Raw genomic sequence first — 18,802 nt, forward strand, 5'->3', positions numbered from 1 at the left:
ATCGGGATGGGCACGGGGCGAAGGGAGGGCTGGCTCTGTACTCCATCCCTTTTATCTTCTCCATCACAAGAAAAAAAAAATTAAACCTATAATATATATATTATAATATTATCACATTTTATCCAGTTTTGGAAAAAAAAAAAAAAAAAAAAAAAAAAGAACTAACAATTTGATTACTGTTATTTTGTTCAATCCCAGTGTATGATTGAATAGAACGTATTGGTCAGGATCTCCCTTCAGCAGAGGAGTCGATTGCTGTGCTCCTTCCACGCCTACCAGCAAACAAACAGACAGACAAACAAACAAAACAGAGTTCTTTTTTCTTTTTTTTCTTTTTTTTTTTTTTGGCAAAATTGCAGCGTTGAAAATGGAACAGCCCCCGGCCGAGTCCGGCCCTCTGTTGTTCTTGTACGCGTTTCTAAAAAGTTTAAAGAGCAACATTAAAAATTCCAGTCTTTTAATTTGTTTGTGGTGTGGATTATTTTTTTTTTTTGATTTTTTTTTTTTTGTGATTTTTTTGTTTCTTTTGTGTTGGTTTTTTTCAGATTTTTTTTTTCCTTTTTTTTTTTTTTTTTTTCCTTCCGTTTTTCTTTTCTTTTTTTTTTTTTCTTTTTCTTTTTCTTTTTTTTAAATAAAGACCTACAGTGTCAGGCAGGTGCCTGCAGGGAGCCACCTGGCCTGCGATATCTTTGATCTGATAAAAGTGCCGTACGGTTGAACCTGCACGCAGATATGTTTCCCATTATGAAGCAAAGACAGACAGAAAGAAGGAGAGGAGAGAGAGAGAGAGACAGAGAGAGAGAGAGAGAGAGAGAGAGATCAAATCTCAAGTTTTCTGTTGCTATTAAGTGTTAACATCAGAGTTTTAAAAGGCCAACTGTGTGCCCCATGAATGGAGTCCTTTACCAAAACAAACATCTGCTTGCATATTGAAAAAAGAAAAAAAAAAAACAAACAAAAAAACAAAACGATAACTTGTTTACTGAAAAAAAGGGTTCTTCCCAAGTGCAGCTATGGCAGTTCTGAAGATCCACTGAGGTACAGTAGGGCTTTTGAATATATTGTTATTTTCTTTCTTTCTTCCCCCAATAGACGCGCTTGTCTGCGTTGTGTTTCTGTCAGACTCTGGGTCCAAGGATCAGCAGGCCGAAGACTGGGGCAGCGGTAAGGCCCTCTCGTTCTTGCGTCCCCCGTTCATGTGTGCGTACGGCTGTCTCTCCTCGAAGCTGGCCCGAAGGACCACCACACCTGGGCCGTTCTCGGCTTTGTGTCCTGAGTGCTTGTCAGTGGGTTGGAGGGTAGAGGAGGGATCTAAAGGAATGCTCTCCATGTTCTCAGTCTCCAGGTCAAGCTCCTCTGTGTCTGCAGGCTTGTTCTCTTCGCTGTAATAGAAGGAGACCTCTTTGAACGCTGGATCCAGCTCGTCCTTAATGCTGCTGATGATTTCCAGGAAGGAGGGCCTCATCTTGGGGTTGTACTGCCAGCACATGCGCATCAGTTCAAACCTGGACGGGAAACACAGCAAATCCATTCACCGAGGTGTTTTACAAGCCCTGCCTGGAGTGCAACCGGCCGTGACTGAATCAGACCGAGCGTCTCACAAAGTCGCCCCACAAAGATGGGACACGAAGTGACAGAATTTTTACAGGCTGACATCCCTGTTACACACGCTGACCTGCTTTCCAACCGCTGATTGACTTCTACAGCTCCGACCTAAACCTTCTCAACCCTCTTCCGCACACGCCTGCTGATAAAGCAGTCCTGCAACACCTGACATCCAGCAGCATTCAGTACTCTTATTCCCATGTGGTACTTCCCTGGTTCTCCTCCAAAGCATCCTCTACTTACCCAACGTACAGTAGCACCTCCCAGAGCATCTTTTCAAATAAATCAGTTCTTACTTTACCAAAAGCATATTGAAAAACAAATAGAATAGAAAACACAAGCTTAAAAAAAAAAAAAGCCCCTTTTTTTTTTTCCTTGAAAGAAGAAAATTACGCTAACATTGCAATATCCAAAAGGCATCTGCAAATCTCAAAAACATTCTCTCATCCTCTATGCTAAAATTACATTGTTTTCATTTACGTCCAGGGAAGCATATTGCTTTATGGAGCCTGAGATCATCTGTTCAAGCACATCCACAAACAGACCTGTACAACGTCCCACGCTGGCAAAGCAAAAGCACCAAACAAAGCAGTAATACCTACATCTGCTTCTTCACTTGCACAGGCATTTCTCCTTTATAGATGGTTGAAAGTAAGTAAGCAATTCCATGCTACACTTCAGTTAGTCTGCACTGCCTTTGGCCCTCACAGCAGTTCATCAGGTCTCTGCATCAGTGTGTGGGTTTATTTGGGCTTTTTTCATTAAAAAAGACAGAGCCAAAAGAACAAAAGCACACTCTTTTTTGGATAGCCCCCAAGCCCACCCAAGCCCAAGCCACTTAAGGCCGTGCTTTCAGAAGGGTCCCTACCCTGGAGTAAGCCTTGCAATATGACTGTCACTGTGCTGGAGCCCTGCTCCACGCCTGCTGCACCAATGCACAGCCCTGGTCTGAAACAGAACCAAAGCAAAGCAGTGCCTCCCACTCAGCTCTCTGCTGGGGAAATGTTGTTCCCAGCCAACTAGAACCAGCAAAAAGGGGGAAATCTGCTGTGTTTGGGATGCAAACACTGCTGAGAGCGCTTCAACCAAAACAAAAGTGATCTTAATTGAAGTACATTTGAATTCACAAATATTGCTGTGAGAGCTTGGCTGGCACAGCATAGTGCGAACAGAAGCCAACCACCTGAGCACGGCCCTGTGACACCCAAAAGAAGCTGGCAAAACCGGCTGTGCTGTGAGTGCCCCGCTCCTCAGCACCGTACGGTAACGGGCACGTAGACACACAAACACTGCTCCACTATTGCTTGTTTTCGAGTCTTTAAGAGACTTCCACAGCGAAAGTGAAGCCAAACTATAAAACCGTATTACACCCTCACCCACAGCCAAGGAGGAAAGCTTGAGACATAAATATATAAAATCCATTTCAGTTACTTCACTGCTGTTTCCTTTCCAGCTGACTGCTGCGTCCCTGAATAGCAGCCTCGGCTGGAGCCAAGAACACTGGATATTCACTGGCACTTCGCCCTGAGGCCTAAGGGCAATGCTAAGGAGATACCACAAGCAGTGGAGTAATGCATGTGACATCAGCACAAACAAGGACATGTGATGTTTCTTTTAATCCATTCCAGATTTAAAAAGCCTACAGAGTTCCCATAAAAGGATATTTCTTTTCTTTTTAACTCTGTGGGCTCTAAGACCTTGTTTACATTATCTTAAAAAAAACTTTCCAGCAGACAATGGAAGACTTAACAGGCTGCTAATACAACCCAAGTACTTTTATCCAGTGTGTTTCTGGCTGGTGGCATGAGCCTGAGGAAGCTGGAGGCATTAGCATGAGATGAGGGAATAACTGATGCCACTATAATGAGTCCTTTGCTCCAAGAACACTGGGAGTCACTTCTTGCACTGAGACATTAAAAAAAACAAAAATGGAAAATTACTATAGAAGCTGCATTCCATTTGAGTGTGCACTTGTGCTTTGCATCAGATGTGATTTGACGGAGAAAACAGCAGTGAGCTCTGCCACCCCGCTGCGGCGGCTGCATGCTGGTGTCACCTCTGGAAAGCAGACCCTCACACCAAGTGAGCACCAGGAACAAAGGGAAAATCAGTACTACGTAAACAGTCTAGTCATCTACATGTGGGGGAAGCAATTCTTACTTCAAAAGCAGAGTGGAATTCCAGCCTACACAACTTTTAAAAGCCCCATGGGAACACACTGTCTGAGAGCTTCAGCTGTAATCTTCTTGCCACGCAGCCATCACCTGACAAACGCTGCCTAACAATGGGAGTACATAAAAACTTTACTTATTACACAGGAAGAGGAGAAAAACAGCAAAGCTTCTCCTGGCACCGTCTTATTGAACCATCTGTCTTACTGCATGGTTCTGTCTGTAAAATCATGCAAACTATGCCAAGAGGGTGTAGCATAAACAGAACTGAGTCTTGTTTCACCCTGTGCAAGAGTGAAAAGTCTGCAGAAATACCATCCTCTTTGTGCTCAGCCCCTTCACACCGATTTAACACTTCTCTGACCCACAAGACAAGTGTGCGATAAAATCCACCTTGCACAACCATCCAACACATCCATGCTGCAGAACAGAACCCCTCCAGCTCCTCCAGTGTCCTTGGTCTCTGATCCGCTGGGGAAACTGATGGCTCCCTGCTAGCAGGGGTTAGCAAAGCACAGCCACTAACAAGCATTACAGGCATTGCAGTCTTAGGAGAGATGGAACGGCCAAGACTGCTTGCACCACGTAGCATTCACACATGGGGCAACGAGAGGCCCTTACAAGAACTGCTGTGCTGTGGCTGGAGTGTGCAGGGCTGTGTCAACACTCACATAATCTGTAAGGTTAAAAATAGTCGGTTCGGTGTCAGTTGCAGAAGGATTCTTCTCTCTGTTCTCATCCATGCTTCCCCACAGCAGAACACCTACTCCACCTGTTCTGGATGTTTTTGTGTGTCAGTGTAATTCCCCCTCTCTTCAGAAAGGTAAATTTGTTTTCTACATTAGATACCATCCTCCCATTATTATATTTTAGTTGTTCACCTGTCAAAGCAATAAAAAATACCTCTGCAGTCACAAGGTATGCTCCTAGCTCCACTTCTGGTTTGCTGTTACAGTGCGCAGAGCAGTAGAAGCGTGCTGACTTTCCTGCAGCAGGCAGGCTTTGCTTTCTAGGCATCCTGAGTTAATACTGTGTGTTAATACTCAGTAACGCAGATCAGTCAGTATCTTGCACGGGGAAGGCACATTTACAGCTCTGCTACAAGCACCTTTCCGTAGGTTTGATAATAATGTCCCACACTGGGGAGTGGGTAATCAAACAGCTGGAGGGAGAGAAGCAACTCTGCCCCCAGGGCAGCTCCCAGCAGTAACAGTCAGCTGTGACTGCACCGGCTGCTGAGTGCTGCCCAGCACCTACATCCAACCTGAGGCCAATAGGATGGACAATGGGAAAAGCAGTGAAAGCATGCAAAAACCCCAGGCACTACAAACACATAAAATAGGTTCTTTGGATGCCCAGTACGTGGAGCAAAGGTAAAGATTACTTTAGGAGCTCCCTACTGCTACTCTCTTAGCAGTCTCGATGAATTTCAGCAGGCTCGAGAGTCTGTGCTAATATAAAGACCAAATAAGCTGAAAGGAAGCTACAACAAGTCACAATGCGCTTCTAAGGCCAATGCATTCAATTTCTTTCAGCATCTGGGCAAACTTAGGATCTTTTTTTTCCCCACAATTCTACTGACAAAATAAGAGAGACATCATTACACTGGATAACTGAATGTGCCTTAGTTCTGCTTCTTGTGCCAATGGAGAGAAGTTAAAATAAAAAAGGAAGGTATTTTCATTCTGCCCCCCTGCCATGTTTGCCTAAAGTCCTGATGGCCATTTACAGCCATCGGCTGTGAACAGCTTCATTTAAAACTGGCACAAAAATAGGTTTTGCTGGCTTACAGTAATGCAAAGATACGTTGGTTACCCTGAAAATGGACCTGGTGAAAGCAGGGCCCCGTGAGCACGGGACTAGTTTCAAGGATGGAGGAGAGCAGTGGATGGGCTGCAGCAGTGAGAGCTTTCCTTCCCCTGCCCATACCACACGTGCCCCAGGTTAGAGTGGAATTTCCAATGCTGAAACTCTTGCCAAGTTTCAGCATTAGAGCTCGTTTTTCCCCGCTGACTCGGGGAGCAGGGCAGCCCAACCCAGAGCCCCTCACAGCCTCGTTCTTCCCCATCCCTGCCTCCATTACACGGCGCTCCCCATGTGAAACAATCTCCGGTCGATCCGCCTGCCAGAAATTCTCCACAGCATCGTGGAAAGGAAAGAATGTGAAACTGAGGAATCACATGGCACTACACCTCCCCTTGCACATACACCCACCCCCCTCAAACAACAAAACAACGCTGCCTGTCATCTGAAACCAGAGCCAGCCGGCCAGCCAAAAAAGCTCTTTTCCTAAGAATCTCAAGCAGCTGAGGCCCTTAAGTGATTGTATCCCTTCTGCGGGCCTCCAACAAATTTCAATAACTGCAAGACGCAGCATTTCCTTCCCAAAAGCCAGTTTGGGAAGTATATCAAAGTAATAAAGTCCGAACAACTGAAACTGCTGTACACCAAAGCCAGCAGAAGTATTTCAGCAATGTAAAGCTGAAAACCAAAGCCTGCTGTGCTGCATGCTGCTCGGCTGTAAGGCTTTGTGCGGGTTCTACGGGTAGACAAAGGTTTTTCTGCATGCCTGTTTCTGTGCACACAGGGCAGAAAACTGTTGGCTGGGCAAACTTGTTTACCTAAATGCAATGAGCAGCGACCAAGATGGCAGATCCAAAGCTGCTTCAGACACAGGAACGAAGGGTCCATTTACCTGTATGCTGAACTGCAAACTGGCATTCCAGAGAGTTTAAGCATAATACAGCTAAGCTCTTTTTTCTCCTAATCCCCAGCAGACTTACTTGAAGCAGAAGAGACAAGATACAGGTACAACATTTTCTGCTGCAGAAGATGACACTTATGAGCTGTTATTAAATGTAAATTTAGTTAGGAACACAGGGATTGGGTGTCGCTTCCTTATGAAAGAGCCCAGTGTGAGATTCTGCCCACAAGCAAAGGTGTTTGATGGTAACTCTAATTAATACAAAGCCGAAGATTGACAGAGACTGTTCAAACAGCATCTTGCATTGCAGTCACATCTTAACAGCCTCTCCTGTGGCAGACAGGGCAGAAGCAGACACAAAGGGATCATGAGGAATAAACTGAGCACTGAGTGGTAACTGCCGACACTTACAGCATATCAGGGCAGTTGTCTGGTTTTTCCAGCAGGCCTCCTTCCATCACGAAGCGGAGCACTTGCTCATTGGTCATGCCTTGGTACGGCTGCTCCGCTAATGTTGCAATCTCCCAAAGTACAACACCAAAAGACCTGGAAAACAGAAGAACTTTAGAAAGCCAAGTAATGTTTGCAAAGATATTTTTCTTCGATGATGCTCAGCAAGTCGGTTTCTGGGGGAATTTTCTTTTTACAAAAAACTCTCTTAATTTCCACATCGTAACCTACACATGAGAGCTGATTGCAATTATTCAGTGGTCCAACACTGTTTGTTCACAGCGGTTCTGCAAAGGTCGATCAGTAAGAAAAGCCACTACAAGCTCCTTGCACTGACCAGAGGCCTCCTAATTCAGAGGACAGCTAAGCTGGGTGCTTGTCTGGACAATCTGCACAAACCTCGTTTCCCCCTCCCACAGCTCTGAGTTTGGACTCAAGATGCCCTGGGAGGTGGAAAGAGCAGAGGAAAAGGAAAGATGCAGGTAAGGGAAGAGGAAAAAATATTGTTCCTGCCAACCTCCTGTACAGGTTGAGGAGCTGAAGAGGTGTTTTTTAAAAAGGCCCAACAAGCCCCAAAGTGACAGAGACAGCAAGGAAAAAACAACAGCTGTGCGTTAAAGAAATGAAAACCAAAATCTCCCTGTAACATCTCTCAGGCACTTCTGATAGCAGCTGAGATGACAGTGAAGCAGAACTCTAAGCTTTCCTTCCAGCGCAAGCTGCTTTTTGTCAGAAATCCTAAAGTCTCACAAATCTCATTTCAAAGCTTCAATTTTTCCCTACCACTCCAGGCAGCAGTGAGCTAAACAGCAAACACACCCACTGCACCTGTGCATCTCATCTGCCTCCCCATGAGAAGCAAATCAACCAACCTCCGCTCCCCAGGCACAGAACACTGAGCAATACTTCCCATTTGCCTCTCTGCTCTGATTTCCTCCACATTCCAAGTGAAAAATGCAAAGTAAGGACCAAGGCATTTAAAATACAGAAACAACTAACGGAAGTGATATGTGAAATAGGCTGAGAAGTGGTAGAAATGTTCTCCAGATCCTCAAACAAAGGCCCTACACTTTGCTGCTTCAGCAGTACAGCTGAGTCCCAGTAAGAAACCCAGCTACTCCTTTAGCAACATCCTGACACAGAGCTCCTGGCTCTTCCTCCCTAACTACAAAGGACAGCAGAAGTGAAAAACAAGTTTGTCTAATAATACAAATTGATTACTGGTGAATAAAGATAAACACAATTATGTAATTGGACAGTTTAGATGTAAATATCGACGCTTTCTAAAAATACCTCGATTTAAAATTAGTTTATTGAGCAGACAGATCAAATTGTCTGCCCTGCATTCAACAGTCATCTACTTTTAGAGCTGCTGCGCAATGAACAAATCCAGCTGCTGTCCTATCTTCTGTTGCTAAAATGCTGAGTCAAGCACAGGGACAGAAGTATAGACCTGACAGGACACTGCTGCATAACCAGGGGTCCAGCACTATTAGAGGGTTATGGTACAGAGTTTTTTATCTTTCTGTTATCCAGTGGATCTGAAGCAGCTTGTGACTGAAGCCAGAAGCCACAGGCAGACATGCAACTGTTTGCTTTTCAGAGGGTCAGATCAGCACCTTGGTGGCTTTGAAGCTGCTTTCATCACTGCAGGAATAAGGAGAGTATGTTCTGCACATCTCCCGGCCACATTATCATAACAAATACACTTACACTGCTCCTTCAAGGCAACCACTATCTCTGGAAGAATGCAAGATGCCGAAGACTTATTTATAGAAGCACACCCTCATCCTGAACAGTATTACATTCATTTTAAAACGTTCTCCTACACAACAAGTGTTCTCTCCAACTACAACAACAACAACACTCTTGTCTAATTACCTCATTCTTCAGCCTGGAGAGCAATAAAAGAATGAACTGCCAAAATAAAGCTCCACCCTTAAAAACCTCCAGACACTCTTGTGCAGTTTGCCATCTCACCTTACAGCTTATAAATCTTACACTCTGACCACTCGCAGTTTTGTCTTTGTGACATTTTGGCTTCTAAAACTGATCTCTAAGAACACAGACCAAGATGTCGCAATTTCCTACCAAAAAGGCAGAAAAAAAACCTACCTACTTTTCTTTTTTTTTTATGTATTGTTTGAATAAAAACATGAACGGCCCCTCAAAAGGTTTTCATAAGCTCAGCAAGTTTTCATAAGGCAACTTATGAACGGGGACTCTACCTGGGCATGAAGAGGCCTTCAAGGTACACAATTAAAAGTTACTGAGGAATAAAGTAGAGGAAAACACTGCACATTTTTTATCTGAGTCCCTATCCACGGATATGTGGCAGATGCAAGTGTTGCATATTCTAAACATACAAGTTCCTTGTGCGGAACTTTGCTCCTTTGCTTTATTCCTCAAGGCAGCATCCCCACGCGAGCTGCATTTTAGGAGAAAAATCACTTCAACAGTCGCAAACCATGGCAAGGGCAAAGCAAAGCACTGCTGAGATCTGTGGACCTGTGGTCCAGCAGATGATGTTTTCCTCCCTGTATGCTTCCAACTATGAATCTGTCAGATCTGACTCTTCTCCCCTGAGTTTCCCAACACTACTCTCAGTGAGCTGCTTTCCTTTATGGGACATCAGCAGTAGTCTGGCTACAATACATTCCATGTCCCGCTCCTAAAATGCAATACTGTTTGATCAGTCTTGCTTTGGACAATGAACACTGTGTTTTGTTAGCTCTAAGAGAACACATACACTTCCTGCAACAACTGAAGCACACATTCAGTAAGGACGCCTCACTTAGCATCTCAATCTGTTGTTTTTGTGTGAGTGTTTTGGAATCCAAGTTCACTTTAAATAAGGCCACTCAAGAGTTGCAGGTGAGAAGCAAAATCTGTGTGAACAACAGCAATACATCAGCAAAGCTGACAGCCAGTCTACTACAGACATGAAACAAAGGCTGAAGACTAGGGCTGGATGTGGAAGTTCCTGTTTGGTGGTTAGAAGCAGCAGGTCTGCCAGCTCCTCACTCTAGGCTAAATTCACTTCTAAACCTGGAGATTTTTTGAGTGATGTATTTCAGATCTGTCTGCTTTGTGAAGCCATTACAAGTCCCAGAATTGTTTTACTACAGAGGGACTGCCAGAAGCGTGGTTCTGTTAGGTGAACGGCTGATGAGGGCTTCCCCTTCAACTCAAAGTGGATATTTTCACTGAATTCCAAGTTTGAGGTTAAGTAACATTCCGATACTTTGCTTTTCCATTTGTTTTTCAAAGTTGATGTTGTGGATTGCAGCCCACTGACTCCAAAATCCTCAAGCTGTTTAAAGAAAATGCAGTTTACTACTAAAATACCATTTCTACTGACTTTTAGGCATTTGGAGGCAATCAGCTGCCAATTCTGTAACGAATCAGCAGTAAAAACATCTTGTTAAGGAGGCAGAGAAACCATAAAAGTCTGAGTAGAGGCAGAGGTTTTGCCTGTGCACATTCATCTTTTGCCAAGGCCTCTCCGTCTTTCTGCAAAAGCAGAAAGAAGCAGTGGGGGGGCGGGGGGTGACGGGGAGAGAGGAATGTTCCAGAGTATTATTTCTACTAAGAAGTTTATTTTGAAATTTCCTGAACGCCTCTATTAATAACTTCACAGATACAGCAACTAAGCAATGTGCTTTTAAAGAAAAAACCTATTTCCGCATCTCGTGGTATATAAAGCAAGCAAAGCCCCAGATGGAGGAGAATATACACGAGGGAGAGCTCCAAAGAAAAAAAATGGTAGTGTACACAAACTGTCTGCAGGAAAGCAGAGCTATTTACACAGAAGGTTTTGATAGAAAAGCAGGTCAGCACCATGAACCTTTCCATATTCTTGGCAACTTCTAATGCTTTTCTTGAGGGAGGGCAATTTGAAAAATGACAACTTGCTCTTCCAGGTGAAGGTAATGTTCTTCACTGCACAAGTGATTTTACAACTCACAGCGGGAAATAAGCTGCACCTCCAGCTATGGAAATCCATCTAAGGCTCTGCCTCTGAGGGCACAATAACCTCACGAGCCCTTGATTTTTGCAACAGAAACAACAGAAAGTAAAAAGTTTTGCAGTGGATAATGAGAGCTACCTTTGAGGAGCCAGAAGCAGCAGGATACTTAATTAAACCTAGGAAAACAAGAGCAGAAACCAGAAAGAAGAGGGGTAAAACTGCTTTTTCAAAACCCCTTTTTTGTTACCAGACATCAGACTGAGTGTTGAAGATGCCATCCTTGAGGGCCTCGGGGGACATCCAGCGGACAGGGAGAAGCCCCTTGCCCCCTTTGCGATAATAATCTGTTTCATAGATATCCCTTGTCATGCCAAAATCTAGAAGGCACAAGTTTTGTTAGTCTGCATGATGAAACAACAAACACTGCACCTTACTACAAGCCATTATCTTCCACCTGCCAGCACAACACTTTGCCTTGCAGAGCCTTCACCTGCCTGCCCAGGGCTGGCTGCCTTGTCTCTCCTGGAAAAATCAGCAGGCATTTTTACCATGGATATCAGCAGTCAGAGCTGGATCCAGATCAGCTCTGAATGATTTAAATATGTTATTAAGGAAAGTTCCACAGTTTACATCCAAGCCTTGCAGTAAGTCAAATCTTCTGAAGTTCACGTCATACATTAATCTGCTCAACAGTCCAGTGTGTGTGTGTTGTTTTTTTTCTTTTTAAAGAACGCAAATAACTCTTTTATTTCTTATCCTACTGCCTTTAATTAAAGAAATTCATATTTCGAGGTTAGTGCTTCTCTCACATTTTTCCTCCCTCAAAAGCAAGTTTTCAGTTCCTACGTAATATTCTACCTCACATTCCACAGAGGATTAGCCTATTCATCTATGACTAATGCAGACCACTATTAAAGCCACACTCCCAGTGACATGTGTCATGCCCTTAGCTATAAATACGTAAGCATTTGCAAGGCTTGGCCTAACACTGTCTGACTGGCACTCACTCCTTCCAGTTTTTTCCATACCATCAGCTTGATGCACACAGACTGGTTGGGCGTTGTATGAGCCTATTCAGGTAAGCAACTTCACTTCCAGATACTAACAAAAACTTAGTAAATCACATGTGATCAAACTGCTTGCTAAATTAAATGCTATCTGCTGGCATAGAAAGGCTTGGACAAAATCCAGTTTATCACTTTTTGTCTTGGAAATGTGGAGTGAAAAGAGAAGTCCTCCAGCTTAAGCAATTCTCGCAGCCATTACTACAAGTCTACAGCTTGAATGAGAGACCGCTGATGCTTCTCATTCCTTACCTGCTAGAGCTGCTGATACCCCAGTGATCCTGACTAACAGCCCCATCTGTGCAGATATTCCATCACTCCCACACACCAGGCTCATCTTACCCCCAGCAGAAAGGAAAAGTCTTTTAATGCATAATGCAAATAAGTAACAGGTATGCAATGAGCATAGGACTGCCCAAAACAAAGCTCCTCCTTTGAGATCTAAGCAGTCTAATCTGGCGTGTTCCAGCCAAGATGTCCCTCAACTGTGTCCACATGAAGTGATTTTCTATACAGGCACACAAACAAGTGTAGTGCAGCATATTTCATGAAATGCTTTCTGGGTAACCATGAACCATGTTAAAGGGAGGAAAACACACCACCTTGAAATCACAGCACTGTAAAACACGCTGGAGTAGGAATGCTGGAATGGAAAGGATTTAAGGCTGACTTCCTCAAACCTGCAGAAAATGTACAGAATCCCCCAAAGATCTCATTTCCTAATTAACTGACTCAAAATGAAATCATATTTTCTTTCTCCCAAATGACAGGATTACTTACACAAATTATCAAAATAGCTGAGTTAAGCTCAAAGAAAAAGAATTAGTTTCCTAGAGCAGAAGGCTGTTACCATACATGCTATTTTAATATGCACAACTTAAAAACAGCCAAAAGCTCAAAATCACTCTCTGGAGGGAAGTCTGAAAAAAAACTCATCTGACACTGTTTTGGAGGAATGGTGAAAGGGGAAAATAAGTGGTGTTCTAACAGCAGAGCAGAGGAAAAGCCGTTCTGTTGTCTGGAAAGCAGCACTGCAGTTCACACTGGAAAGCATCCAGCTGAAAGTCAAGCCTTACGTTCCACTTCTAATTCAGATACTCTTTAAAATAATACTGATGTTGTTTTTCTTGAATCAAAAAACAGGAGATGGAATTATTTCTGTGCGCTAACAGAAGAGCAAATGACACACCAATGGTAACCGTGCCATCCACCCAGATGTCTGCAGCATCTGCACCTCAAATCGTTGCCTCACCCGCTCCTTCTAAGCCTACATGCTATACTATTTCCTCAATGGAACAACAGCAAGGAGAGGTATTCCAAGAGTTTCAAATCAGTGTTGACTGCTCACACGTCCTAAATCACAGCTAGCCTTCATATGAAACATATTTCATTCTGCAGAAACTACAGCTAAGCTCATAAACATTTTAAAAACAGATATAAAAAAAGCTCAAATGCCCTCTAAGATGTTGTTTTTTCAGGATGATGCTTTTCATTCCTGCAAACACCAAAAAACACCAAAAAACACACCTCCGATTTTCACTGTGAAATCTTCTGCCACCATGCAGTTTCTTGCTGCAAGATCTCTGTGAACAAATTTGTTGAAGTTGAGGTATGCCATCCCATCAGCAATCTCTCCTGCCATTTGAATCATCTTCTTCAGAGTTGGAGGTGCTTGGCCAGGATTACTCTGAGCAGGATTAAGATGATAAAACATGTAAGGGGAAAAGAAAAAAAACAAAACAAACCTATTTCTATACCAAACCACAAGGTATTTTTTAAAAATGATGAGCACTGCAGCACCCGCTTGGAGGGAAAAATGGGCATAACAGGCTGGTCTACAGACAGAACTCCCATACAGTCCTTTTGCAGTAGGCCATGGGCCATGCTACCATAGGGAAAACAAACAAGAAAGACTTTTTAGTATAATGGTGTTGTTTCTTACACCTGAAGAGCTTAAACAGTTTATTCAGCGTGGATGTTTTCTGTATCCAGTCACTTCAGCAATCTGATACGTTCCATGTTCTCCATTTATACCACATACATTTTCTGTTGCACATAACCATGTGCTCACATTCTGTTCCTGTGAACTACTCACATCAGAAATTCTAGATCATTTCACCAATGGCAAAAGACAACCACTGGGCTCATTCTCTACAAAGTCAACTATGTTTTCAATGCTCAGTGTCATCTTTCAGACCCTACATCATAGGGGGCAATTTTAGCTGTTACGCTGATGGCCTACATGTTGAAGTTCATACGTGTATTAGCAAGCACACTGATTTTTTAAATAGACAGGTCTTATTTGTAATTATTTTCCAATAGAGGCAACAGGCAGGATGTAGAGCATGAAACAATTATCCTAACGTGTATGCTTCAACAAGCCAATCTTTTCAACATCTTGACAAGAATTAGGCTAGACAAGGGATCTAATTCAGATGTGGAAAACGGAATTGGTACCACAAGACAGGGCCTATTCCAGGCATCACACTGGGCTATTTGCAGTAACTAACTCATAAAAAAAAGGTGGTGCAGATCACAGGGCAGCGTGTTTTGTTCTTAGAGCTTAAGGACAAGGGCAAGAAAGGCTAATTGCCTGCTGCTTCTGACATGATGCCTTTTTGCTCAAGATGATTTTGAGTGAAGAAATAATAATAAAACAAGTCATGACTCACCTCTGTGTCTGGCCTCAATGATCTCAGATAACTTTTGAGGTCCCCACGTGTCATCAGCTCCATGATAACTAGGGTAGGCTGGCCCTGAGAAACAACACCTAGCAGGCGAACCTGGAAGAGGAAAAACAAACGCTCAGCTACAGATCCCACTAACTGAACTGCAGTAAGCATTTATTCATGTGATACATAGCCCCAGACACCCATGAAACAGTAGGAAATGTCTGGAAGCAGACTTGCTTTCTCTCTGACTCCTGCTGAACAGCAGTATTCTAATGCTTATGAGTTGAAGCTAAAACCCAAGCACCCCTTCAGCCAGTGAGGACATGCCCCGAACACCCTCCTGCTGTTAAAGCACCACGGCCTTATCAGTCCATCTCGTTACAGGTTCAAGACTTACCACATGGTGACAATTGAACTCCTTCATCACAGAGGCCTCGTTTAAGAACTCTATTCTCTCACGCATGCTTGCAGACTCATTGACCGTTTTGATGGCCACCCGGGTCTCCGGCTCATCCTTCACCACTCCCTTGGCTATTCCCTCATACACCATCCCAAAGGAGCCTTGCCCAAGCTCCCGGCACATCGTGATCTTCTCGCGGGGCACCTCCCATTCATCTGGAACGTACACTAAGCAGAGAGAGAACATGCCATCACATTCTGTTTTCCTAACTACTGGGATTGCTTTATGATATCAACTGTCTGAACAACTTTACTGTAAGCAAAGCTGGACATCATTTTACGACCCTGAATCATGCATGTAAAAATGATACTTAGCACACAAATACATCTTAAAAGGAACCTTAAAAGAATGCAAAGGGACTGGCAGAATGGGATAAAAAATAAGAAACCTACTGCTCACAACCAGGGTAATTCAGGAAACCCACCCAAGTTAATCTCAGCTGAATAAACTACAGGAAAAACTTCAGAAACTCCCCGCTTTCAATAGGCAGACAACATTCACATACAACTGCCTATTAATTAACTATGGGTGTGCAGATACAATGAAGAGAAAGAGGTTTTACCACATCCCTTTGTCAGTGTTTCATACCTTCCCAAACCAGACACAAACAGAGCACACAGAACTGAGAGCACAGAGGCTCAGCCCACACTTACCGTCCGAAGCACTGAAGTACTCAGGGTTCACAGACGCATACAGCACTCCGTTGCCCAGTCTGTCACTGTTCCTGTTGAAATACATTATTTTTTTTTCTTTTTTAATCTTTGAGCTCAAGTAATTGCAGACTGCCTATTCTACAGCTTTTCCACTGTTTGCTCAATCACGAAGTATTTACTGTAGGTGGAGAGCTTTTCAGAGAAAGAAGACAAATCACGTTCTTATTCTACTTCACATAATCAGTGGGAAAACAGCTCAGAACATTTTTCCCAAGAAACCTGCAGTCTTCTCTGCTGCTGATGTGGTACAGAGAAGTGTAAACACACGGTACTTTCAGCTGCTAGGCAAACTTCCTTTAAGAAAGGCAGCTGTGCACTGATACACCCAGGAGACGTATGGCTTTAACATCACCTGCTTTTTACTGTGAGGCAGAAGTGAGCTAGCAAAGAACAAGGTGTTTTTTTTCATTCGGGTTTCTGTTCCACTACTTTATAAATTGCTTCTATTATTTTACTTTCCTGGTGTGATTTTCAGAATAAGACGTTTATTGAGAGTTGTAGGAGTTCTTGCAGGGGGCAAAGCTGTACAAATAAAATTAATAATCAGACCTCAGAAAACCAAAGAAAACATTTTTGTGTGCTAGAACAACAGCTTAAAGAAGGATGGGGTATCAGTTGCTCCACTCTGAAAAGGACATGGGAAGGCCAGCAGGTACCTCACTTCACTAGAGGCAAAGCCGTTTCTGTAGTGCTTGGGAACTGGGATGACAGCGTGCACACAAAGGGATGAGAGCTGGGACACTCAATGGGCATAATTTAAAAGTATGTGTAACAAAAGCCTGCATGCTTAAAAAGTTGCAAGACTGAACATTTGCACTGACTTCTGCTAAGTTCTCATTATGTATTTCAATTACATTAAAAAAAAATCCCTAGTTATTAAAGTACAATACTAAGGAAATCAAATCAATTGAGTGTTCTGTCCAGCATATAAATATTTGTATGTGTATGGAAGGAACTGAAAAATAAAACAACTTCAGAATCTGCAAGAAACCAAATTAATCTCATGTGAGTGAAGTTTACAGAGCAACCTGCATTTCAAAGCACCTGATTATAAAGGTTCAGCATCTGCCATCACTGTCCCAGTTCCTGACAACCCTTCTTCTGCCCTTTCAAACACGATCCTGTAATAAAAAGCCCCTTTGAATCCCAAGCAGCAGGCAGATAATGGCTGGTAACTCTACACCACCTCCTTCTACACACCAACAAGGCAGAATCCACTTTAGCTTCTCAAGTACTCTGAAAGCTATTTCACTTCTTATTTTCTAACTTGCTCCACAGACACAGATTTGAAAATAAGCATTCCCTTCCTACAGTTTGGCTTTAACCACAAGTGTAACTCACCTCTTCTTGTTAAAGACATACAGCATTATCAGCAAACCCCCAATGATGAGCAGGAAAGCAATGGGGAGCACAATTATCAAATGGAGGAAGTTGTCATAGTTTGCTGCTGCAACCAACAAGAAAACAATTGTATTAAGGTTTCTATAAAATCTCCATTAACAAAGAAACATTCAAAACCCACTCAGTATATTTCCATACATGGGAGAAATCAAAGTACTCATTTTCTTGTCTGATGTGGAAAAATGTACTCAGAAACACGCCCTGACTGCAGATGAGTGGAATAAGAGAACAGAGAGTGAAAAGCCTCAGCTTTGTACAGAACAGCGTCTGTCAGGAGTTTGGTTTCACATGTTATGCTTGAAGACTTACATTCCTTAGTGAACAATACTGAGCTGTTCACTTGTATATCAACCTTTATTTTCCACCACCTTTTGTTCACCTTGCCATTGCTCGTACTTCAGAAGATATTCACGTTGGTTCATCAGATTCCGACAATTAGAAAAACAAGAATGAATAAAAGATGGAGGCTGACTTTCTGTGGACACAGCTGATTTTCAGCTAAACACAGATGTTCCCGAGATGGTCTCTGTGTACCCTGTACAGAGCTATTCCAAAACCTGAATCGCTGCCATTCTCAGGGGCAGTATCCCTCTTTCATCAGTCTTTATCACAACATTCCTAACATCAATTCTAAAGTACAAAAAATCATACTGAGTTAAATAAAATCTGCCAGGCCATATTCTTAGCAAATCACTGGTTCTTACATCACTTTGTAACTCAAAGTAGGTGATTATCACAGGTTCTGCACCATTCAGCTCCAGTATTTAACTCCTAACATTACACTGGGCTATAAGGTGGACATCAAAGGGAGTGGCAGCAGTGTGCATCAACAGGCAGGAGTATTCACAGTAATGTAAACCTTAGGACTATTCAAAAAGGCAAGTCCCCAGTTTGACACAGCCAAGCAATACTGGTCTTACATTTGGGTTGTACATAGAAAGAGACTGGCTCAGTCCAAGATCCATTTCCAGCCAATGATGTGGCCTGAACTCTAGCAGAATAATTTCCAGGGTTCAGATGAGTCAGCTTCGCCCCTCCAAGCTTCTTGTATTCCTGTCTTGAAACACATTCTCGTTTCTCCTGGAAGAAAAAAGCAATTTGCAGTTCATGTTAAGATCTTCATACTCTTGGCTCTTTAGAAGAGGATATGGCTGCAACATAAGCTGATCTGTATAACTAAATACCCCATCTGATTAGTTTTAATTCAAACAGCTGAAAGAGATGTGGAATCCAAACCCTGACAAAATAAGACAAAGGAATGAGACACTGCTTGCTGCTGAGTGTTTAAAATCACCATCTCCATCACTGGGCTGTAGCAGCACTCAGAAAGAAGAAACTAAAAAAAAAGATTCCATTTTGTGTCTCAGTTGGGACCAAGTTGAACACTGTTCAATTATTAAAGACTTGGTAAGCTACAGATCTCTGAAAGAAAGCAGCTACCATAAACACCATACTCCTAAGAATACAGAAAACAGGTCTATTCTAAAGATCACATTTTCGGTGAAAGTCACAAAGGTAACTTTTGCTGTGCTACCAGATCTCCAAGCTTTTTATTACAGCCTGCAAATGATTAACAACAAACTATTAAACTA

General features: G+C 42.9%; 1 protein-coding gene across 2 annotated transcripts in view; it reads right to left on the reverse strand.

Moving 5' to 3' along the window:
- Positions 1-595: 595 nt before the first annotated feature.
- Positions 596-18,802, reverse strand: part of IGF1R (insulin like growth factor 1 receptor) — a 132,418-nt gene continuing 114,211 nt past the window's right edge. Inside the window, exons 13-21 of one of the 2 annotated variants that reach the window (XM_015873184.2) lie at positions 18,131-18,290; positions 17,151-17,253; positions 15,750-15,820; positions 15,034-15,263; positions 14,637-14,747; positions 13,492-13,651; positions 11,148-11,277; positions 6,892-7,026; positions 596-1,505 (exon numbers count right to left, since the gene is read on the reverse strand). In XM_015873184.2, the coding sequence (XP_015728670.1) occupies positions 1,139-1,505; positions 6,892-7,026; positions 11,148-11,277; positions 13,492-13,651; positions 14,637-14,747; positions 15,034-15,263; positions 15,750-15,820; positions 17,151-17,253; positions 18,131-18,290 (1,467 nt within the window). In that variant the 3' untranslated portion in view covers positions 596-1,138. 2 annotated transcript variants of the gene reach the window in all.

Source organism: Coturnix japonica, chromosome 10 (genome assembly GCF_001577835.2).
Source record: "Coturnix japonica isolate 7356 chromosome 10, Coturnix japonica 2.1, whole genome shotgun sequence".
NCBI lineage: Eukaryota > Metazoa > Chordata > Aves > Galliformes > Phasianidae > Coturnix > Coturnix japonica.